The sequence below is a fragment of the Entelurus aequoreus genome, linkage group LG13 (genome assembly GCF_033978785.1).
Source record: "Entelurus aequoreus isolate RoL-2023_Sb linkage group LG13, RoL_Eaeq_v1.1, whole genome shotgun sequence".
NCBI classification, from domain to species: domain Eukaryota; kingdom Metazoa; phylum Chordata; class Actinopteri; order Syngnathiformes; family Syngnathidae; genus Entelurus; species Entelurus aequoreus.
In genome coordinates, this window is record NC_084743.1 from 24,755,794 (window position 1) to 24,781,701 (window position 25,908).

General features: G+C 37.6%; 2 protein-coding genes across 2 annotated transcripts in view; both read right to left on the reverse strand.

Annotated features, from left to right (window-relative positions):
- The window catches only part of esyt3 (extended synaptotagmin-like protein 3), a 51,033-nt gene extending 47,849 nt beyond the window's left edge, over window positions 1–3,184 (reverse strand). The window contains exon 1 of the mRNA XM_062067608.1: window positions 2,641–3,184. Coding sequence (XP_061923592.1) covers window positions 2,641–2,982 — 342 coding nt within the window. The 5' untranslated portion in view covers window positions 2,983–3,184. The remainder of the gene's footprint in view (window positions 1–2,640) is intronic.
- Window positions 3,185–12,471: 9,287 nt separating this feature from the next.
- Window positions 12,472–25,406, reverse strand: faima (Fas apoptotic inhibitory molecule a). The gene is made up of 5 exons (XM_062068495.1): window positions 25,287–25,406; window positions 24,670–24,842; window positions 24,363–24,591; window positions 18,515–18,564; window positions 12,472–15,241 (listed from the first exon to the last, which is right to left on the reverse strand). Exons 2-5 carry the CDS (start codon window positions 24,781–24,783, stop codon window positions 15,092–15,094), a joined length of 543 nt encoding a protein of 180 aa, XP_061924479.1. The 5' UTR covers window positions 24,784–24,842; window positions 25,287–25,406; the 3' UTR covers window positions 12,472–15,091.
- Between the last annotated feature and the right edge of the window lie 502 nt (window positions 25,407–25,908).

Below are 25,908 nucleotides of genomic sequence, written 5' to 3' on the forward strand. Positions count from 1 at the left end.
GGAAGCGTTTCCACAGACGCGGAAGGAGATTTTCACAACAAAGTTCTAAAGCTTAGTGATATATCAGATATATCAGATTGTAGGTTGGTTTATTATGTACCCTTCACGTTCATATTTCACTGTTTGTTGCATTTTTGTTGCGTTTCACTTGATTGTAAAATATGTCGATCGAAAGGGGGTTTGACATTCATATTTTGTCAATATTCAGTGTTTTATCGTTCATAGAAAAATGTAAAATTCCATTATGTTTTTTAAGGCGGTATGTCATGACGTTTTTACCATTCAATCAGACATTATTGTGAGGTTTTGTATGAGTGTTCCTAAAAATAGATATACCGGCCCCCAGACACATTTTTTTCTCTAAATGTGGCCCTCCGAGTCAAAATAATTGCCCAGGCCTGCTGTAAAGACTGTGATGGTTAGATACAAGAAGGACATTGATGTTACCTGCACCTTATGTAACATGCATCCAGAGACTGTTTACCACCTGTTTTGGACTTGTGAAAGCACTCGATCACTATGGCAGGGCATCTGTCGCTTCATCCTGGACAATATTCATGACAAATGTGTGCTTTGTTTTAAAGAGGTGCTATTTGGATTTAACACTGTATGAAAAAAACTGTGAAAAGGAATTTTACCTTTGCAACCTCATTATACTGTTGGCTAAGTTTTATATTCATAAATGTAAGTTTCTCAATACCCGACCTGTTTTTTGTGCCTTTAAAAAAAGGTTTAGGACTCTACATTAAAACACAGCTTTGCAACAGTTGATATTCTAGTTTCAAGCATGTTTTACTTAATATAGGTCATAAAATCTCAGCAACAAGCTGTAATATCTTACGGAGATAATTTAGGACCAAAACCCTTAAAACAAGTAAAACACTAACATAAAATCTGCTTAGTGAGAAGAATTATCTTATCAGACTAAAAATAAGCAAACATCACCCTTATTTGAGATATGTAATTCTACTTAGATTTCAGTTTTTGCTGTATAACAACCAAAAATCTGTGAAAACGACGATGCTGTGTTCCAAATTTAAGTTACCATATTTTTCGGACTATAAATCGCTCTGGAGTATAAGTCGCACCGGCCGAAAATGCATAATAAAGAAGGAAAAAAACATAAGTCGCACTGGAGTATAAGTCGCAATTTTTGGGGACATTTATTTGATAAAACCCAACACCAAGAACCGACATTTGAAAGGCAATTTAAAATAAATAAAGAATAGTGAACAACAGGCTGAATAAGTGTACGTTATATGACACATAAATAACCAACTGAGAAGGTGCTTGGTATGTTAACGTAACATATTATGGTAAGAGTCATTGAAATAACTATAACATATAGAACATGCTATACGTTTACCAAACAATCTGTCACTCCTAATCGCTGAAATCCAATGAAATCTTATACGTCTAGTCTCTTACGTGAATGAGCTAAATAATATTATTTGATATTTTACGGTAATGTGTTAATAATTTCACACATAAGTCGCTCCTGAGTATAAGTCGCACCCCCGGCCAAACTATGAAAAAAACTGCGACTTATAGTCCGAAAAATACGGTATTTACTGAGATTGAATAAGCCTATGGCTTTGCACTTTATTATTTATATATATATATATATATATATATATATATATATATATATATATATATATATATATATATATATATATATATATATATATATATATATATACACACACACTACCGTTCAAAAGTTTGGGGTCACATTGAAATGTCCTTATTTTTGAAGGAAAAGCACTGTACTTTTCAATGACGATAACTTTAAACTAGTCTTAACTTTAAAGAAATACACTCTATACATTGCTAATGTGGTAAATGACTATTCTAGCTGCAAATGTCTGGTTTTTGGTGCAATATCTACATAGGTGTATAGAGGCCCATTTCCAGAAACTATCACTCCAGTGTTCTAATGGTACAATGTGTTTGCTCATTGGCTCAGAAGGCTAATTGATGATTAGAAAACCCTTGTGCAATCATGTTCACACATCTGAAAACAGTATAGCTCGTTATAGAAGCTACAAAACTGACCTTCCTTTGAGCAGATTGAGTGTTTGGAGCATCACATTTGTGGGGTCAATTAAACGCTCAAAATGGCCAGAAAAAGAGAACTTTCATCTGAAACTCGACAGTCTATTCTTGTTCTTAGAAATGAAGGCTATTCCACAAAATTGTTTGGGTGACCCCAAACTTTTGAACGGTAGTGTATATATATATATTGCATTCTATTTTAGTTCATTTGAATTTACAACCCCCTGGTGCTGTTTTGTACTGTTTTTGTAACTATGTTGATTATTATTTTCAACTGTTTGTAAATGTTGAAATGTATAAATAAAGGTTTATTAAAAAAATAAAATTAAAAAATTAAAAATGTGTGAACTTTTTTTTATTAGCCAGGTAGTTTATTTAAATGTCTCTGAGTGGGTGTGGTTGAGGTGCTCCAGTTCAAGAACATTATTAGTCTGAGGACCTGCCCAAGTCTGGTACGCCATGCAAATACATGAAGTCATGTGTTCCAATAAGGTCAATATACTATGAAAATGACCACATAAATGTGTAGTCTGATCACCGCCACCGTGACTGAGAAAGGTCCAGCGTGTTAGTAAACATTACCCATGTCGCCATCTGCAGGGATTTCTTCATCTCCTCGCTCACAACCTGCGTCTCGTTGTCCACAAAGTCGATGGCGGTTCCGACCCTGTTGTGCTTCCACTGGCGGTTCCTCCTCCACCAAGTGGCCATCAGCATGCACAGCAGCACCCAGCTGATGCTGAGGCCCAGGGCGCCGGTCAGGTAGACGGGGTAGAAGAGCACTATACTCCGCAAGAAATACACCAGGAACTCTGTCAGAATGCGGTTGACGGTGGACGGCGTGAGTTTCTCCGCGCTGCCGCGGAAGGGCAGCTTCTCGCCGAGTCCCTCCGCCGGGGCGCTCGGGTTGACGTGAGACGACATCGGGACGCAAGCGAGGAAGACTTATAATAAAAGTAGAAATCACAACTTCTTGTCAAAACTTGCTTGTGGAAGCCATTGTCGACGAAGTGGACCGAAACACTTCCGCGTCGGGGAGCAGTGGGAGGTATGCGGACACACCTGCACTCAGTCAGGCCGATACTGCACACGGTGGGAGTCGATCCGATGCCAAGGAAATGCCCTTTTCTTAATTGAACTTTTTAAAAGATAATTAAAGGGGAACTGCACTTTTTTTTAATTGAACTTTTTCAAGATAATTAAATGGGAAATGCACTTTTTTTAATTGAACTTTTTCCAGATAATTAAAGGGGAAATGCACTTTTTTTAAATTGGACTTTTTCAAGATATTTAAAGGAAAACTGCTCCTTTTTTTAATTGAACTTTTTCAAGATAATTCAAAGGGAAATGCCCTTTTTTATGGAACCTTTTCAAGATAATTAAAAGGGAAATGCCTTTTTTTTAATTGAACCTTTTCAAGATAATTAAAGGGGAACTCAATCAATGTTTATTTATATAGCCCTAAATCACAAGTGTCTCAAAGGGCTGCACAAGCCACAACGACATCCTCGGTACAGAGCCCACATACGGGCAAGGAAAAACTCACCCCAGTGGGACGTCAATGTGAATGACTATGAGAAACCTTGGAGAGGACCGCATATGTGGGTAACCCTCCCCCTCTAGGGGAGACCGAAAGCAATGGATGTCGAGTGGGTCTGACATAATATTGTGAAAGTCCAGTCCACAGTGGATCCAACACATCAGCGAGAGTCCAGTCCATAGTGGGGCCAGCAGAAAACCGTCCCGAGCGGAGACGGGTCAGCAGCGCAGAGATGTCCCCAACCGATGCACAGGCCAGCGGTCCACCCGGGATCCCGACTCTGGACAGTAAGCACTTCATCCATGGCCACCGGACCTGTGCAACCCCCCCTCCCAAGGAAGAGGGGAGCAGAAGAGAGAAGAAAAGAAACGGCAGATCAACTGGTCTAAAAAGGGGGTCTATTTAAAGGCTAGAGTATACAAATGAGTTTTAAGATGGGACTTAAATGCTTCTACTGAGGTAGCATCTCTAACTGTTACCGGGAGGGCATTCCAGAGTACTGGAGCCCGAATAGAAAACGCTCTATAGCCCGCAGACTTTTTTTTGGGCTCTGGGAATCACTAATAAACCGGAGTTCTTTGAACGCAGATTTCTTGTCGGGACATATGGTACAATACAATCGGCGAGATAGGCTGGAGCTAAACCGTGTAGTATTTTATACGTAAGTAGTAAAACCTTAAAGTCGCATCTTAAGTGCACAGGAAGCCAGTGCAGGTGAGCCAGTATAGGCGTAATATGATCAAACTTTCTTGTTTTTGTCAAAAGTCTAGCAGCCGCATTTTGTACCAACTGTAATCTTTTTATGCTAGACATAGGGAGACCCGAAAATAATACGTTACAGTAATCGAGACGAGACGTAACAAACGCATGAATAATGATCTCAGCGTCGCTAGTGGACAAGATGGAACGAATTTTAGCGATATTACGGAGATGAAAGGCCGTTTTAGTAACACTCTTAATGTGTGACTCAAACGAGAGAGTTGGGTCGAAGATAATACCCACATTTTTTACCGTGTCGCCTTGTGTAATTGTTTGGTTGTCAAATGTTAAGGTGGTATTATTAAATAGATGTCGGTGTTGAGCAGGACCGATAATCAGCATTTCCGTTTTCTTAGCGTTGAGTTGCAAAAAGTTAGTGGACATCCATTGTTTAATTTCATTAAGACACGCCTCCAGCTGACTACAGCTGTTGGTCAGCTTTAGGGGCATGTAGAGTTGGGTGTCATCAGCATAACAATGAAAGCTAACACCGTATTTGCCTATGATGTCACCAAGCGTCAGCATGTAAATACTAAAGAGTGCAGGGCCAAGAACCGAACCCTGGGGGACTCCGCACATTACCTTGACATAGTGCGAGGTCACATTGTTATGGGAGACGCACTGCATCCTGTCAGTAAGATAAGAGTTAAACCAAGACAAGGCTAAGTCTGACATACCAACACATGTTTTGATACGCTCTAATAAAACGGCTCCTTTTTTTAATTGAACTTTTTCAAGATAATTAAAGGGGAACTGCACTTTTTTTAATTGAACCTTTTTAAGATAATGAAAGGGGAAATGCCTTTTTTTAAATTGAACTTTTTTAAGATCATTAAATGGGAAATGCCCTTTTTTAAATTGAACTTGTTCAAGATAATTAAAAAGGAACTGCTCTTTTTTTTATTGAACTTTTTTCAAGATGATTAAAGGGGAACTGCACTTTTTAAATTGCATTTTTTTCAAGATAATTAAAGGGGAACTACTCCTTTTTTAATTGAACTTTTTCAAGATAATTAAAGGGGATATGCCCTTTTTTTAATTGAACTTTTTCAAGATAATTAAAGGGGAAATGGCCTTTTTTAAATTGAACTTTTTCAAGATAATTAAAGGGGAACTGCTCCTTTTTTTAAATTGAACTTTTACAATATAATTAAGAGAAATGCACTTTTATTTTGTTGAACTTTTTCAAGATAATTAAAGGGGAAATGCCCTTTTTTTAATTGAACTTTTTCAAGATAATTAAAATGGAAATGCCCTTTTTTAATTTAACTTTTTCAAGATAATTAAAGGAGAAATGCCCTTTTTTAAATGGAATTTTTTCAAGAAAATTAAAGGGGAACTGCACTTTTTTAATTGAACTGTTTCAACATAATTAAAGGGGAAATGCCCTTTTTTTAAAAATTGAACTGTTGCAAGATAATTACAGGGGAAATGCCCTTTTTTAATTGAACTTTTTCAAGATAATTAAAGGGGAACTGCACTTTTTTAAATGTAACCTTTTCAAGATAATTAAAGGGAAAATGCCCTTTTTTAAAATTGAACTTTTTCAAGATAATTAAATGGGAAATGCACTTTTTTTTTATTGAACTTTTTCAAGATAATTAAAGGGCAACTGCACTTTTTTTAGTTTAACTTTTTAAAGATAATTAAAGGGGAATTGCACTTTTTTTTATTGAACTTTTTCAAGATTATTAAAGGGTACCTGCACTTCTTTTAAATTGAACTTTTTCAAGATAATTAAAGGGAAAATGCCCTTTTTTATTGAACTTTTTCAAGATATTTAAATGGGAAATGCACTTTTTTTTTATTGAACTTTTTCAAGATAATTAAAGGGCAACTGCACTTTTTTTAGTTTAACTTTTTAAAGATAATTAAAGGGGAATTGCACTTTTTTTTATTGAACTTTTTCAAGATTATTAAAGGGTACCTGCACTTCTTTTAAATTGAACTTTTTCAAGATAATTAAAGGGGAAATGCCCTTTTTTAATTTAACTTTTTCAAGATAATTAAAGGGGAAATGCACTTTTTTTAATTTAACTTTTTCAAGATAATTAAAAGGGAACTGCACTTTTTTTTTAATTAAGCCTATCATTCACAATTCCTATGTAAGTCAAGAATATGTATGTTTTTCTCTCCAGGCAGGCACAAGACATTGATAAAACACGGGCCGTGCGGTTCCCACCTTGGCCTTCAGTGATGTTCTATTTAGGCCATGTCTACCTAAGCCGGATAACCCGGCTTAGGTGAAGCCCTGTTTCAGCCACACTAAACCAGCATTTAAAGGCCTACTGAAATGAATTTTTTTTATTTAAACGGGGATAGCAGATCTATTCTATGTGTCATACTTGATCATTTCGCGATATTGCCATATTTTTGCTGAAAGGATTTAGTATAGAACAACGACGATAAAGATTGCAACTTTTGGTATCTGATAAAAAAAAAGGCTTGCCCCTACCGGAAGTAGCGTGACGTAGTCAGTTGAACATATGCGCAAAGTTCCCTATTGTTTACAATGATGGCCGCATGAAGTGAGAGAGATTCAGACCGAGAAAGCGACAATTTCCCCATTAATTTGAGCGAGGATGAAAGATTTGTGGATGAGTAAAGTGCAAGTGAAGGACTAGTGGGGAGTTGAAGCTATTCAGATAGGGAAGATGTTGTGAGAGCCGGGGGTGACCTGATATTCAGCTGGGAATGACTACAACAATAAATAAACACAAGACATATATATACTCTATTAGCCACAACACAACCAGGCTTATATTTAACATGCCACAAATTAATCCTGCATAAAAACACCTGCGTGTTTGTTATGCTAGCTCCTAGCTCCTCTGCTAGCTCCTAGCTCCATAGAACACGCCAATACAATTCAAACACCTGATCAACACACACAATCACTCAGCCCAAAAGACCGTTCACCTAACCCAAGGTTCATAAAGCTTATATATTTTTAAAAAGTTACGTACGTGACGCGCACATACGGTCAAGTTATCAAATGTTTAGCAGCCAAGGCTGCATACTCACGGTACCTGATATTCAGCTGGGAATGACTACAACAGTAAATAAACACAAGACATATATATACTCTATTAGCCACAACACAACCAGGCTTATATTTAATATGCCACAAATTAATCCTGCATAATAACACCTGCGTGTTTGTTATGCTAGCTCCTAGCTCCTCTGCTAGCTCCTAGCTCCATAGAACACGCCAATACAATTCAAACACCTGATCAACACACACAATCACTCAGCCCAAAAGACCGTTCACCTAACCCAAGGTTCATAAAGCTTATATATTTTTAAAAAGTTACGTACGTGACGCGCACGTACGGTACGGTACGTGTTATGCTAGCTCCTAGCTCCTATGCTAGCTCCTAGCTCCATAGAACACGCCAATACAATTCAAACACCTGATCAACACACACAATCACTCAGCCCAAAAGACCGTTCACCTAACCCAAGGTTCATAAAGCTTATATATTTTTAAAAAGTTACGTACGTGACGCGCACGTACGGTACGGTACGTGTTATGCTAGCTCCTAGCTCCTATGCTAGCTCCTAGCTCCATAGAACACGCCAATACAATTCAAACACCTGATCAACACACACAATCACTCAGCCCAAAAGACCGTTCACCTAACCCAAGGTTCATAAAGCTTATATATTTTTAAAAAGTTACGTACGTGACGCGCACGTACGGTACGGTACGTGTTATGCTAGCTCCTAGCTCCTATGCTAGCTCCTAGCTCCATAGAACACGCCAATACAATTCAAACACCTGATCAACACACACAATCACTCAGCCCAAAAGACCGTTCACCTAACCCAAGGTTCATAAAGCTTATATATTTTAAAAAAGTTACGTACATACGCAAAAAAAAGTTGCGCACATACGGTCAAGCGATCAAATGTTTAGAAGCCAAAGCTGCATACTCACAGTAGCACGTCTGCGTCTTTGTCATCCAAATCAAAGTAATCCTGGTAAGAGTCTGTGTTGTCCCAGTTCTCTACAGGCGTCTGTGTATCGAAGTCAACAGTCCTCCTGGTTAGAGTCTCTGTTATCCGAGTTCTTCCATCTTGACTGCATCTTCCGGGAATGTAAACAAAGAAGCACCGGCTGTGTACTGTTGTGGCTGACTACGTTCGAAAAATACGTCCATTTCGCACCGACAACTTTCTTCTTTGCTTGCTCAGCTTCCTTCTCCATAATGCAATGAACATGATTGAAACAGATTCACGAACACAGATGTCCAGAATACTGTGGAATTATGAAATGAAAACAGAGCTTTTTCGTATTGGCTTCAATGTGGAAGGCATACCCGTGTTCCCCGGTCTACGTCACGCGCATACGTCATCCTCAGAGGCGTTTCGAACCGGAAGTTTAGCGGCAAATTTAAAATGTCACTTTATAAGTTAACCCGGCCGTATTGGCATGTGTTATAATGTTAAGATTTCATCATTGATATATAAACTATCAGACTGCGTGGTCGGTAGTAGTGGGTTTCAGTAGGCCTTTAAGGTGCCCCTCACTTGGATAATTTTTTACATGGGTAAGTGCGGCAAGTATTTCTTGAATCTCCGGCACTTAATTTGTATGGACTCATGGATCGTTTACAAACTGAGTTCGGAGAGGAAGTGACGCCAGAAAGACCACGCCCACACAGGAAGTGACATCAGAAAGAACGCGCCACAACCAGCTTCATAACAACCAGAAGCTGGTTGTTATGCCCGTGTTTCTCCTTCTTCTACATGTACAGACGCTTGTGGAAATCCATCCATCCATCCATTTCCTACTGCTTGTCCTAATCACACATGAATACCTTCAGAGAAAGCGATTGCAGCTATTTGGGATACAACACTTCTCAGACGGCAAGAGAACTTTCGAATGTCAGCTCTGATTGTACTTAGCGAAAAACTTCGTCCATTTGTCGAAGGAGAGACAACGAGAATGCGGGTTCCCGTGGATGTAATAAAAAAGGTAGCGTGTGCTTTGTATTACCTGGCCGTCAAGGGAAGACTACAGAAAACGGCGAATGCATTTGGACTGGCAAAGCAGACTGCATCAGTTATTGTCCGCCATGTATGTCGCAGACTCAACGTCTAGGTCCAGAGTATATAAAGTCACCAAAAAGGAATGGACAATAAAGGTGAAGGCAAAGAGTGAGGAGTGTCCTGACCAGATATCTAGATCCCTAGATTGATTGATGTAAAATGTTGTTTATCACATTGTTTACGTGTCTTATAAAGATTTGATTAATTTATGATGTCTCAGGTGTGATTCACTACAATAAGGCCCTACAGCACACTGGATTCCAGTTAATTGAAATACCACAACACTGGATATTGTTCAGATAAGTTACATTTAAGAAATTGCACACAAAGCAACTATGACGTGCGCATTTTCCACGCATGCGCATTAGGTCGCATTGCGCCGGCGGGCGGAGAGGTGAGGGGGTCTTAAACGGTGGCATTGTTGTGTGTGGACACGGATAAGGTTAGGTGGGATTTACCCTGGATAACTTTATCCGGCTTAGTGTAAACGGGGCCTTAGTCCCACTTGAATAAATACCTCTCAAAATACCATAATTTATGTCGCCACATGACCACGGCTTGTAAAATACTATACAGAAACACACTTGCGCACTACCGGGCATTGAATCAACTCAATTTGTCACTAGCGTACAAAACAGGCAATTTTTTTGGCACATTTATAAGATCAATAAACCCGCATCGGACGTGGTACTGTCAAAACAAAAATAACAATGTGAAAAAATATGTTTTAACTCACAATACCGCTCGTAGATTTGAGTGAAAGTGGCAGGCAAACCGTGATATCTGCCACCTAATCAACATTTTGCTCTGTTAAAAAAAGTGACCGCTGATTTCTCCGCTGGCCGGGTATGTCTCCGGTGCCACTTTCTGCTTTCGTAAATCACAACTTGTGATTGGATACCTGGGAGTGACAAGTGAGTATCCAATCACAGTCACGTTCAACGTAAGGCTACTGTCAACAACTCGTGATCTGATCGGCTATCGCAACTGTCCGTTAACTGAATGTCCTCCGTTCGTTAAACTGCACAGCCGGCGCTAATGTTGTGTCAGAAGAAAAGAGCAACACTGGATACAATACTTTTATGTATTTATGGAAAGTCAATTAAAAATACAAATTAACTTTTATTAATTTATGATCACCAGCAGAGAAGGCCTTGCCGGCCCTGACGGCACACCACTGATTATACATACATGTCCTTTAAAACTGACTTTGAAACAACGTTGCAAAATAGTTGTATTTGTAAATTGAGACAATGTTGGTGTCGAACGTTGGATCCACGTCGTTGGTGGGGAAATTGCCAAATTTCAACGGTCAAATCAACGTCAAAACTGACATTGATTTAACTGACACAACTCTTCCTTGTCTGACACGAGTTACAAGACTAGTTACTAGACGCATTCAACAGAAAGATAATGTTACATCAGTTTCTAAAAATAAAAAAAATCTGGATTTTACTCACCAGTTTTACAGCAACAATCATATCCATCCATCCATTTTCTACCGCTTGTCCCTTTTTGGGGTCGCGGGGGGTGCTGGAGCCTATCTCAGCTGCATTCGGGCGGAAGGCGGGGTACACCCTGGACAAGTCGCCACCTCATCAATCATATCCATTTTTAAAATGATTGTGTTTAAAATATCTCCTATGCAGCTGTGAACTCCAATCATTGCATTCCACCGTCAATATGGGAGGCCCCTAAACTGGGTGAGGCCCCTGGGCTTCAGCCTAAAAGAAGCCTGTGCATTAAGGTGGCTTTGGCTACGCCCCTGCTCATTCCGAAAAGTGGGACATATAAAAACGTAAGGTCCCACTATCAACAAAATAATGAATGTTATAGTAATAAAGGTATTATTAATCATATAACTCTGCTTTTACTTGATCAATACACATCATTGGAAAAACTCAGCATTTCACCTGCAGGGCAAATTCTAGACTTAATTTCCATGTCGGTCCCTAATAACAATAAGTTTTGATTTTGTAAGGTACTAATCCAATTGAACCTTCCAAGGCTGCAAATATCACTAGTTATAAAAAGCATAAACAGTGCACATTTAAATGGACTTGAAGGTAAAAAACATCCGCGTCAATGTTTCCCATAAACAGCCAAAAAACCTGTGGCGGGGGGGGGGGGGGGCGTGGCTATGGGCGTGGTCACCATGACATAATCGAGTAATTTGCATAATTTACTACAATGATTTGATTTTCTCTAAAAAAGGCTCAAAAAATGTATACTTACTAATTAATAATAACAGTTTTGTTTTAAACGTCCATCCATCCATTTTACAATATAATAACAACACTTTATGTACATATTTATATACAGATTTGAACAATCAGTTAATCACTGAAATATATTTATTAATTGTGGTTCTTACAAAAAATATATCTTATAAAATATAAAAGCTAAAATGTCTCAAAGCTCTGCCCCTTTAATTAGTGCATACTAAATAATTTAACTTTAGCCTACTACTACAACCATATTATTTACCAGCAACATAAAGTGAAACAGAGGCAAAGGTGTCCTGCCACAGTAAGTAACAAATAAACAGAAAACAGTAGTGGTGGTAGATAGACACAGAGCTTCATCAAACATCTGATCCACTGAACAAAGAGCTCCAAAAATCTTGAACTGTAGACTGCCATCAGTTTTACTCCCTACACTTAACCATGTGTTTCCTACTGCCTGCAGACTTTGCACCCTTTGTTATGTACACATGTTGTGTTTCTAATATAAATACATTTAATAAAGTCAAATACAAATAAGGCAACAAGAGAAGTATCCTACACTTCTCTTTTGTAAAGTAAATCTGAACAGCCGATATGGGCATCTACATCAACTATATGATTTGCCTGAGAAGCTGGAGAGGACAAAAAAAAAAAAAAAAAAAAAAAAAAAAATTTGGATTTTATTTTTTTAATTTTTATTTTTTAAATTTGTGGCGGACGTAATTCTTTCGCGGCGGACCGCCACAAATAAATGAATGTGTGGGAAACCCTGCGCATAGTTTCTGCCAGGAAAGTCTCGACACATTTCGAGAAAACCTTTTCAATTTTCACTCAGGTTTTAATTGTTTCGAAGTAACATTTTTATTTAGCACAATGAAAACAAATTGCTCTGCCACTTTACAGTAAGAATATGAAAAAAACTATACAATGTGACATACTTTTCTTCGGTTTTGAATCTATTTTATAAAGTTAAGTCCACTGTTATGTATAAATTAGTAAAGTCTTTCTAAAATCTTAACACAACTGCTAAAAATCACAGGAATGACAATCACAGAAATAAAAATTGTACCTTAACACAGTTGCTAATGCTAACACTGGACGTGTTTACATTTATTGCAGTTTTCTAAAATGTATTTACAGTCGGGAAGGGATTCATATGGCACCATTCCTGGGTGTATCTCGTGTGAGAGGAAGGGGGTGGGGAGGGGGGCTAAATAATGTTCAATGCAGTCTGTTGAAAATGATGGGAAGCGTCACTTCACATAGCAAAGTTGAAAATGCCATAAAACAAGATATAAAGATAAGATATTCAACACTCTACTGCCATCTGGCGGCTAATGTGGATAGCGCAACCCCCTAATTTGTTACGTTTCATGTGTCAGGTGAACCGCGACAAATGGGGCTACATGAATCCTCTTCCTACTGTATAGACACTGGATTTGTTAAACCAACACCTGAACGTGTTTTACTTTGAGAAAAACAGCCGTGCACTTACAGGATTGGAATGATCCTACTGTATATTCAATGTATGTTTGTACCCTGGTCATTCCTGGTCCTCCAACTCATTATTGGAATCAAGAGTGAGAATGGAGGATGATTCAAATCAGACAAAATATGTTTCAATTAGAACATAGATGCTAACTCGATTAGAAAAACATTCGATTTATATTCCGTTGCTTTGATTAATCATTTAAAAGGTGCAAGTAATCAAAAAATGTATAAAATACAGACGTCTGGTTTGCCGGGAGTTTTAAATATGCGGACATTGTTTGCAGCAGAGCGCACATGAGAACTGGCCAACAGCAGTTGTTATTAAAAAATGTTATCAATGCAATCATGTTACAAGTGCAATGTCAATGTTGGTCATTCTTGAAAAAAGAATGAAGGTTATGCCGGGCAGAAAAATCTATTTTTCTTAAAAGAGACATTGAGTTTATAAAGTGTGTTTTGTCCGAATATTCGAACAAACTAATCGATAGATTACTCGATTACTAAAACAATCGATCGCTGCAGCCCTAGTAAATGCCACTTAATCTTCTAAACAATGACAGAATCAATAGTAGGGGTGTCCCGATACAACTTTTCCACGACAGATACATGATTGGAGCCTTGAATCTTGGCCGATACCGATATTAATTCGATACGATATCAGCACAAATCATGGTACATACTTTTGGCGACCCCTGGTGGCCACAATAATTCATGCGGACACGTTTGTTACTGGATATTTTCTACTAAGCTTCTGCCTTGGAGACTTTGTATGCAAAAGTTATACGCAACTATAATTAGTTGATACTTGTTTACATTGACAAATGTGCACTGCAAAAAGTCAGTGTTCAAAAACAAGAAAAAAAAATACAAAAATTAGGGGTATTTTATTTGAACGAAGCAAAATTATCTGCCAATAGAACAAGAACATTTGGCTTGTCAAGACTTTCCAAAACAAGTCAAATTAGCTAACTTCAATGAACCCAAAAATACCTTAAAATAAGTATATTCTCACTAATAACAACTGTACTACTATATGAGTACGTATTTTATATTGTTTCATTGAAAATAAAACAGCAAAGTCCATTTGGCTGTCATCCGTTTTAATTATGAGACACAATTGTGTCAAAGTCATGTTTTTTTTTTTTCATTCTTGAAAAAAAAAAATACTACTTTAAAAAAGTAGTTTTATACTTGTGAGTGTTGATGACACAGCTTTGCAACAGTTGATATTCTAATTTCAAGCATGTTTTACTCAATATAGGTCATAAAATCTTAACAACAAGCTGTAATATCTTACTGAGATCATTTAGGACCAAAATCCTTAAAACAAGTAAAACACTGTAACATAAAATCTGCTTATAGAGAATAATTATCTTATCAGACAGAAAATAATCAAATATCACCCTTATTTGAGATATTTACATTTCGTTTTTTGCAGTGTGGTGTTATGGACTGCAATATTGTTCATTGGGGGGTCACTTATTAGGTATGTCTCGCTTGTGTACTTATTGTGTGCTTAGCTGTTGTGTAGCTGCTAGCTCCTAGTAGCCTATACCATGTTAACCTTTTGTAAATGACTTCACTAAAATGCAAGGAAAGATCAATTATTGGGGTAAACGTGCTGTATGATTCTTGTTTTTTTAACTGATATCAGACCGACGTCAATATTGGATCGGGACACCCCGAATAAATAGATCTATAATCTACGTACAGCACAATATTCTGTAAATATTTTTCACAATTTAGTACAGTGAAGTTATTCCTGTGTTTTCACAATGTTGCCACGTAAAATGTTCAGACAGCAGATATTTTTGTTGTGTGACAGAACATTGTGGTATCCTCCCCATCAGTAGCTATTTAGTACATCAAACATATCAAAGAAGTGATCTGTGCCCTCAGCAGTGTAAAACATTTGTTGTTGTTGGAATTAAAAAGCAAACAAACAAACCCCTCAACACAAAAGTCACTCTGTGCATTCGGCAATCTCTACACCGTCCACGATGAGCGTGTGAATGATCCCGTCTCGTCGCTTCCCGCTGCTCACAGCCTTCACACAGCAGTTATGGTCGCCAAGAGTGAAGTGTGTTTCCGTGCCATCTTCCACAAACTCACCCTGGACAAACAAGCCAGACAAGCAGTGTTCACCTGTAGCGCTAAAAACATAATTGTGACAACGAATTTGGGGGAAAAGAAACTAAAACTTCTAAACACTTTAGTTTCAAATGGTGCGGCATTACCACATCTCGGTTTTTGTAACCTTAAGATTGACTATACACACTTACTCTTAAGATCCAAATGGGACCTACTTCTAAAAGTGTCATAAGTCAGGAATACAATTTTTTGTTTTGTTTTGTTTTAACGCTTAAAATTTCAGATCTGTTTAGTGATATGATGTTTTTATTTTTATAGAATAGTTTTCTTATGTTTTATGGGCTTTTTGTCAAGAATAACTGATTTTTAATAATGACAAAATGCTAAATATGCAATAATTCTACAATGTAGGTTTGGTGATTACAGCCTTGAATAGGCAAATAATTTGAGTATTCATGCATATATATATATATATATATATATATATATATATATATATATATATATATATATATATATATATATATATATATATATATATATATATATATATATATATATAAATTATCTGTATCGTTTTTTTTATTATCGGTATCGGTTTTTATTTTTATTATTATTATTTTTTTATTAAATCAACATAAAAAACACAAGATACACTTACAATTAGTGCACCAACCCAAAAAACCTCCCTCCCCCATTTACACTCATTCACACTCATTCACACAAAAGGGTTGTTTCTTTCTGTTATTAATATTCTGGTTCCTACAATATATATCAATATATAACAATACAGTCTGCAAGGGATACAGTCCGTAAGCACACATGATTGTGCGTGCTGCTGGTCCACTAATAGTACTAACCTTTAACAGTTAATTTTACTCATTTTAATTAATTACTAGTTTCTATGTAACTGTTTTTATATTGTTTTACTTTATTTTTTATTGAAGAAAATGTTTTTAATTTATTTATCTTATTTTATTTTATAAATTTTAAAAAAAAAGACCTTATCTTCACCATACCTGGTTGTCCAAATTAGGCATAATAATGTGTTAATTCCACGACTGTATATATCGGTATCGGTAATTAAAGAGTTGGACAATATCGGAATATCGGCAAAAAGCCATTATCGGACATCTCTAATATATATATATATATATATATATGTATATATATATATATATATATATATATACAGTATATATATATATATATACATACATACATATATATATATATATATATATATATATATATATATATATATATATATATATATATATATATATATATATATATATATACTGTATATATATATATATATATACATACATACATATATATATACATACATATATATATACATATATATATACATACATATATATATATATATATATATATATATATATATATATATATATATACATATATATATATATATATATATATATATATATATATATATATATATATATATATATATATACTGTATTATTTATATATATATATATATATATATATATATATATATATATATATATATATATATATATATATATATATATATATATATATATATATATATATATATATATATATATATATATACTGTATATATATATATATCTATATATACTGTATATATATATATCTCTATATATATACACTGTATATATATGTCCAATATCATTTTCATTGGATTTTAGTTTTTTAATGGCAGTTTAACTCATTTACGCTTTAAGAATTTAGGGCTATATAAATAAACATTGATTGATTGATTGAAGAATTTAAAGCTCTGATAATTATGCTCATTGCATCACCTGGTGGTCAAGAGGCGCAGTTACAACAAAACAATATTTATATATATATCTTGTCTTTCAATTGGCAAGCATGAGGTAAAAAGCAGAGTAATATACCAGGATTACTGTTACAAATAGTAGTTATAATGGGAGCCACTTTGCTTATATCCTATTGTAACAATGTAGCAATCAAAAACACTATGCAATTTTATCAAAACAAACAAACAAAACTTATAAAACACTCTCTGGTGAAATTTCAGACAGCTAACCCTCAAACTGATCAATGATATCACATAAAGAACACTCATGTAATGTAATAATGTAATGCTCGTTTTGGGGTCTCTGGGGTTATAGTATACTCAATGTATTTTTGGCCTAAATTAAGCATTTTCCAACAAGCAAATGTCCAGACGAACTAAAAATATCAAAACACATTCATATTGGCCACTAAATTAGACCAAACCAATCAAAAAGGGCTGTTCAGTATCATGACCACTGATTGGCTAAGCCTCAGGCAGCATTACTATGTTAGATTAAAAGAGTGTAGAGGTGATTATATGAGTGTTATTTCATGTCTACAGGGCTCTCATTATGTAAATAAATATTAGAAGATTTTATGCTTTAGCTATGAATATATCCGGGTTCTAATGAATAATCCCAATAATGAATGATTTACCAAGGTCAGGCTGGGAACCAATTTCCCACGATAAACAAGAGTTTACTGTATTCTTTGTTTTTGATTCTGAACAAATATTGTAATAAAACAAAATGTAATGGTATCTACTGCCAGTTGTCTAGTCCAATATAGACCCATATCGTATCCCAACCAATCGAAAAAACTACACGATTTATGATGATTTCACCGGATCATAAAGTGCATTGAAGGGTTATAACCAGATTTGTTTTTCTAAATTCAAAACACTTCCTTGTGGTCTACATAACATGGAATGGTGGTTCTTTGGTCAAAATGTTGCATAGATTATGTTTTACAGACCATCATCAAGTTGCTTCCTGACCGTCGCTACGTGGCTCACCTTCGACGGCCTAATTCGCCTTATAGTCCAATTAAAACACTTCCTTGTGGTCCAGACAATATGTATTGGATATGCTTTGGTGTAAATTCTGCTCCACAGTCACTTTGTGACCCTGTTTTTGAGTCTGTCTGGAAGACGCACATCTGTTGCATTGGATTTTACTTAGTTACGCTAGATAAAAAGTTGAGCTAATATTGTCTGTGTATTTGTACAGTGTCAAAAAAATCAAATGAAATATCCTGAGTCCATTGGGTGCATTTTCTGGAACCTTAATGTTGGCTTTGACCCTGTGATTGTACCTGAAGCCAACTCAGGTCAGCTCCATTTAGCTATGCCCCTAATTTTATCCACTTTATCCATAAAAAATGGATAATCACTTTAATTTTAATAGGTTAGGTTGCATAATGGCTTCATAACATGCAAGATTTGAAATGTTGATAATATTGTTAGTCTCGTACTTACAGCTGTCTCAATCTTATCTCCATTACACCAAACATCCATGGTATCTTTCTCTGTAAGACAAATAGGACAATATACAGTTAGACCTGGGCTGATAACAAATTTTATTTGACGATATATTGACTTTCAAATTATTGGAGATAAACAATATTATTGTCAACATTATTTTGAGGCCAAATTAATCACTAATGTAATGAGAATAAATAATATTACAAGTGTACCCTTTCAAATGCAATAAACTTGTATTTCTTGTATATTTTAACATTTTAATTGGATGATAAAATGTTAAATAACCAAGTTTTTGAAAAAATAAAATAAAAAATAAAATATACTCTGTTAGCCAAATTGTGCACTTAAACAAAAAACACAACTAAAAGCAATAACATTCTGTTTCTGTTAAGAGGGGTTGGAGGACCCTCAAATATACACAACCTAAACAATAAATTAAATGGCTAAATAAAACTTAAGTGATCAAAATGATCATGGTTATCATTATTATGGTGTTATTGTTTAATGTGCTCAAAAAGTACCTATACACACTAAAATCTTTTAACCAAGTTGTATTTTTTTAAATAATTAAAATAGATAAGACACAATATACTTTATTTGCAAAGGAAACATTAAATATTGTTCTAGTTTCATACGAGCCATATCGTTTTTATTTGTATGTTTAAATATGTTTATCTTCTATTTTAAATGTTTTAGAATGTTTTTTTTTAACAAAAGCAAACTGGGTGATCACCTTGTTTCACTTCCAGTTTGTGTGACATCACTTCCTGTTGAAGACCTCACTGACTGTTTCAAATTGAAACTGTAGAGTTGGTATCAATAACTTTGTGCAAAAACAGCACAGCCTTTATGGAGTTATATACTTAACAAAAAAAGGTGAAATAACTGAAAACGTGTTTTATATTCTAGTTTCTTCAAAATAGCCACCTTTTGCTCTGATTGCTGCCTTTGCACAGTCTTGGCATTCTCTCGATGAGCTTCAAGCACACCTGTGAAGTGAAAACCATTTCAGGTGAATACCTCTTGAAGCTCATCGAGAGAATGCCAGGAGTGTGCGAAAAAGTAATCAGAGCAAAGGGTGGCTATTTTGAAGAAACTAGAATATAAAACATGTTTTCAGTTATTTCACCTTTTTTTGTTAAGTACATAACTCCACATGTGTTCATTCCTAGTTTCGATGCCTTCAGTGACAATCTACAATGTAAATAGTCAACTGTTGGCCTGTGCTGTATGTTTTACATTCTACTATAATTACTTTAATTAACAACCCCAGGCGCTGTATTGTACTGTTTTTGTACTTGTTTTAATTGTCCTAGTAATTTCATGTTTTCATATGTTTGCAAATGTTAAACTTTATAAATAAAGGTACCGTATTTTTCAGACTATAAGTCGCAGTTATTTTCATAGTTTGGACGGGGGTGCGACTTATACTCAGGAGCGACTTATGTGTGAAATTATTAACACATTACCGTAAAATATAAAAATAATATTATTTATCTCATTCACGTAAAAGACTAGATGTATAAGATTTCTTCGGATTTAGCGATTAGGAGTGACAGATTGTTTGGTAAACGTATAGCATGTTCTATATGTTATAGTTATTTGAATGACTCTTACCATAATATGTTACGTTAACATACCAGGCACGTTCTCAGTTGGTTATTTATGCGTCATATAACGTACACTTATTCAGCCTGTTGTTCACTATTCTTTATTTATTTTAAATTGTCTTTCAAATGTCTATTCTTGGTGTTGGGTTTTATCAAATAAATTTCCCCCCAAAAATGCAACTTGTACTCCAGTGCGACTTATATGTTTTTTTCCTTCTTTATTATGCATTTTCGACCGGTGCGACTTACACTCCGGAGCGACTTATACTCTGAAAAATACGGTATATGGGAAGAAAAAAAATGTTAGCCTTTAAGCTAGCTAAAGCTAGTGGGTCCATAATTTTATCAACGTGTGGTTATCAATCACGGTTTTTAGATCATTTTAATTTAATACATTACTATTGTTTACGTGCATGTAGTAAATACGCCCTCAGCTGCTAAAACTGATGCAAACAGTGACTGCTCTTTTAGCCCGTAAAAACACATGCGCATGGCGATTATTGAGGCTGGCAAACTTATCGAGTTCCTTTTCATTTATTGTTCAATGGATTGACTTATCGTAATGTAATAGTTGTGCAATTTATACTGTGGTGAAAAGATGCTTTGGTCATCAGGTCTTGTAAGTTATTGCTCAGATTCAATGGGATTCTCTGTTGGATGACTGTTGCAAACAGATGATGTGTTGGTGTCGTGTGTGGCCTTGTTTCAAGTAGTGCACTGCCTGATCAGGATTTAAAGCGGTTAACGAGCTTAACCCCAACGCTGACTCTAACAAGGAAAACATCACCATGCACTATTTGACGATGAAGGAGCAGGGCAGGGCCGACTCGTCTGGGAAATGTAACATTATGACACTTGTGCTAGCTAAGAAGTTCCATGATTAAGCTTACATGAATAGCATAATAATAACTAGGGATGGGTACCGTACACACTTGAACCGATACTGGTACTCAACGGTACCAATTTTTGGTACTTTTGTGTGTGCTGATAAATATTGTTTGTAATAATAAAATCTATTTTTTTATTGCAACATTTAAAAATGAGCTGGTTATGGTCACTGCTGTCCAGGTGTTATATCTTGTTTCTTTACCACATTTCTGAGTATAATTTGTAGGTATGACACTATGTTACAATTGCTGTTTCAAGTCCAAGATGTTAGATGGCACTAGTGTATAAACATGATGTCTGTTGCGCCCTACAAAGTGTCAATACCAAGTATGGTACTTACTACGCACCATCTGTTTCTTTGTAACGTGCATCTTGGTGGTAGTTTTCATTAACAAATTTGAAAGTGTTGAAATTAAAAAGTGTAAATTGCTAATGCTAAACCAGCAGCATGTCAACAGCAAAGCCAAAGTATATTAGCATCAAGCTAGCGCATTTTTTGGACAATCTGAGCATTATTTAATTTGCGTTACAGTGTTTTTTGAGTCCATTTTTTTTGTTGGCAGAGGTTTTTAACCTTTTGGATTTCAGGGCCCAACTTTTCCACTACAGAGGGGCCCGGGGCCGTCTCAAATATTAACAACGAATTTGTAATCTTACCCTTAATTTTAAACATATTCAATATTTATACCTAATGTACTTACAATTTACAACCTTATCATATTATATAAAACCATGTGTTAATCATAAAGATTATTTATATAAGACATTAACCTTAGGCTTAGGCTGATCAGAAAAATAAGTAATAACCAAATATACTGCAAAGGAAGTGACTTATAAATAAAAGATGTATATATATATATTTTTTTACATACAATTATCCATCTATTCATCCATTTTCCACCGCTTGTCCCGTTCGGGGTCGCGGGGGTCCTGGAGCCAAACTCAACTTCATTCGGGTGGAAGGCGGGGGACACCCTGGACAAATCGCCCCCTCATCGCAGGGCCAACACAGACAGACAGACAGCATTCACACTCACATTCAGACACTAGGGCCAATTTAGTGTTGCCAATCAACCTATCCCCAGATGCATGTCTTTGGAGGTGGGAGTATGTAGTGCTAAAATGAATAAATTATAATAATAAATGTTTCTTAAATAAACTGCCAAAAGTGCAAATGAAAATAATGCTTCACCACTCTAGTCATATTTTTTGCGCTTAAGAAATTTTAGCTCCAGACTTCTTCTGGTTGTTTAAGATTGTCATTACTGCCACAAGTGGTGGAGAAGTGTATTACAACTGAGTACCGCTGCGGCTCATACGGACCACAGCTGAGAAACAGGTATTTTTGGCTGCTCTCTGGGGGACCTAGAGGTAGTTTGGCTGAGTCCGCTGTCAGTGATTGCCAAGTGCCGAAGTGCAGCTGAGTCGGCAACCGGGTGTGACGTCACGCGCAATCCAGGTACCGAAACATGGCACTGTTGGGATTGTACGATAGTCGTTGCCTGGTAAGGCCGACGGGATTCAGATGGTGCCAAAAAAATATCATATTCTGTACCCATTTTTAATAATAACAATGTGTGACTCAAAGGACTCCAAGGACATCGCAGGACTCAAAGGACATCGTAGGACTTTAAAGGCCCTCTCCATCCGAGAAGAGGATGTACGCCAGCAGTTCTTGAAGCTGAACACGCGGAAGGTGTCTCCCCCTCCACTCTCAGACACTCTGCGGATCAGCTGGCTCCTGTCTTCACTGACATTTTTAACACCTCTCTGGAGCTATGCCGCGGCTGTCCTGCTTTAAGACCTCCACCATTGTCCCTGTCCCCAAGAAAGCACGGATCACAGAACTTAATGACTACAGGCCGGTTGCGCTGACGTCTGTGGTCATGAAGTCCTTTGAGCGCTTGGTCCTGCCCCACCTCAAGGACATCACCGCCCCCCTCCTGGACCCACTGCAGTTCGCCTACAGAGCCAATAGGTCTGTGGATGATGCAGTGAACCTGGCCCTCCACTTCATCCTGGAGCATCTGGACTCCCCAGGAACCTATGCTAGGATCCTGTTTGTGGACTTCAGCTCTGCCTTCAACACCATCCTCCCTGGACTGCTACGAGACAAGCTCTACCAGCTCAGCGTGCCCGACTCCCTCTGCAGTTGGATCAATGACTTCCTGACAGACCGAAGATAGCACGTGCGGCTGGGGAAGATTGTCTCGGACAGTCGAACCACAAACACTGGTACTCCTCAGGGCTGTGTACTCTCCCCCTGGCTCTTCTCCCTGTATACAAACTGCTGCACCTCCAGTCACCAGTCCGTAAAACTGCTCAAGTTTGTGGATGACACTACCCTCATCGGGCTCATCTCGGATGGCGATGAGACCGCCTACAGGAGAGAGGTGGACCGGCTGGCGTCCTGGTGCAGTCTCAACAACCCGGAGCTGAACGCCCAGAAAACAGTGGAAATGATCAAGGACTTCAGGAAAGTCACAGCCCCACCATCCCCCCTCACCCTGATTGACTCTCCCACCCCCGTCTCCATTGTGGACTCCTTCCGTTTCTTGGGCACCACCATCACCCAGGCCCTCAAGTGGGAGCCGACCATCAGCTCCCTCATCAAGAAGGCCCAGCTGAGGAAACTTAAGGTGCCGACCGAAATGCTGGTGCAGTTTTACTCAGCCATCATCGAGTCCATCCTCACCTCCTCCATCACCGTGTGGTTCCCCGGCGCCACAGTCCAGGATAAGCAACGACTGCAGTGCATGGTACGTGCTGCTGAGAAGGTGATTGGCTGCAAGCTCCCATCCCTCCAGGACTTGTTCTCCCCCAGAACCAGAAGGCGTGTGGGTCGGATCACAGCTGACTCTTCTCACCCTGGACACAAACTATTCTCCCCTCTCCACTCAGGCAGGAGACTACGGTCCATTCAGACCCACACCTCCCGCCACCTGAACAGTTTTTTTCCTCGGCCGACAGGCACATGAACAATAACTCCTAACAGTAGCTCCTTTCAATTCCTTCTAAGTCTATAACAAGATCTGATAGCTCAGTTACAGCTCTTGTTAATACCAAATCTGTGTTATATGTGTTTAATGTTGCACCAAGAAAAATTCCCAGTTTGTGAAACCGTTCTCAAACAATGGCAATAAAACTATTCTGATTCTGTGAGTGTTGTCTGTCTATCTGTGTTAGCCCTGTGATGAGGGGGCGACTTGTCCAGGGTGTACCCCGCCTTTCGCCCGAATGCAGCTGAGATCGGCTCCGGCACCCCTCGCGACCCCGAAAGGGACAAGCGGTAGAAAATGTTTGGATGGAACTATCACATCGGAATCTGCATGTTAGTTCCTCACCTAAGACCACCCTCAAGTCGCCTCCATCCAGGTTGAGCAGCCAGGTGCTCGTGACCTTTGACCTGTTCTCCATGTACTTCTTTAAGCTCTTCCCGTTGATCTCCAGGGTGTACTCGTAGGCAAACCCGCTGACCGCGTCGATGTTGATGGTTGCCTTGGTGTTCAGTTTGCCCACAGTGAAAGTCTCCTTCCCGACCAGCTTGAACATCCAGTCCCGCCTCAGCACCTCCTGCAACAACACACAAGCAACAGTAGATGCGATGGGAAGCAGCTCCCTGGCGGGATCGTTGACTAGCGCGACTCGTACCTTGCCATCAACGTGTATCACCCGTTTCCCGGTGGTCGTGCCGTGTTCGAACTCGATCCTGTGGACGCCATCGCTGAGCGCGACCTCCCACACTGCCGCCAGGTCGCCGGACATGTCTGACCAACACCGGGCGGTAGATACTATTTGCTAAGCTAACGGAGACGGTGTCGGACCTGGCGAAACATGACGAACACACGCGTGAAATACGCACTCGTACACAACGGAAGGACGGTAAATAAAGACTAGTAACACAGTAACATTTTGAAGTGCTTCTCAACGGCGGCACTTCCTGTGCCAATTTGTATTCTCTTCAAAATAAACGCTGCACACATTTGCAGGTCAGCGTTCATTTTGAGTTTAAATTAATATTGAATCGAACCTAATTACATATTACTTAATTAAAAATGTTGTTTCATATTAAATTGACGTTTTTGTGTTTGTCTCCGGCAGGCAACTTGTGTCAAGATTTTTATTTTGAAACCACAACAACAACGCTACATGTTGTACCGTCCTTGTACTAAGCTACCTTTCAGTTAGCTATTTCCCACCGCTAAAAGCAACATTCTCAACGAAGATATTTGTGTTATTTTGGACATATTTCGACAGAGTCGTGTTACCTTGTCGGTCTTGTGGATGCGGCTCGGCGTTTTTTTAGGACTTCCCACCGCTTTAGTTACAACAGAATGATGAAACAAACTAGCCGTGGCTATCCTGTAACCATAGTAACATGACATCCGCCTACGTATGAGTTGGCCACGCCCCTTGTGACGGGGCTACTAAATTTAACCACTCTGATTTCAGTAAATGTTTTTATTTTTTATTAAACTTTTGAAAATGAATGAAATATTTTAACTGAACAATTATATCCGATATACTATTTAAATATTAATAATATAGCTGTCGTCAGTTGGACTTGGTCACGAGTGTGTTGCAAGTCTATGTTTGGCCACTAGGGAGCAATAGTACTCTGTATTAGGGCATTGCACTGTACAGACCTCAAACACAGTTTTAGTGTTAGTATCCACATAGAGAAAACACAAAATAAAAACAAGTACCAGAAAAAAACATGTGACAACTGAACAAATTCCATATCCCCATGGTGATCATTTTGAGGAACAATGTTGCAAATGAAGGGTGTCCAAACTTTTCCCACTAAGGGCTGCACACTAAAAAAATGAAATAATCCGGGGGCCATTTTTATATTTTTTATTTTCAAAACCAGTAAAATATACAATGCAA

Bases quoted from the DNA above. Each gene is read 5' to 3' on its own strand.
- faima (XM_062068495.1), bottom strand. From the start codon at position 24,783: ATGTCCGGCGACCTGGCGGCAGTGTGGGAGGTCGCGCTCAGCGATGGC. The intron at 18,565-24,362 runs GTGAGGAACTAA...TTTGTCTTACAG, and splicing joins CGACTTGAGGGTGGTCTTAG to AGAAAGATACCATGGATGTT. The intron at 15,242-18,514 runs GTAAGTACGAGA...TTGTTTGTCCAG, and splicing joins GAGATAAGATTGAGACAGCT to GGTGAGTTTGTGGAAGATGG.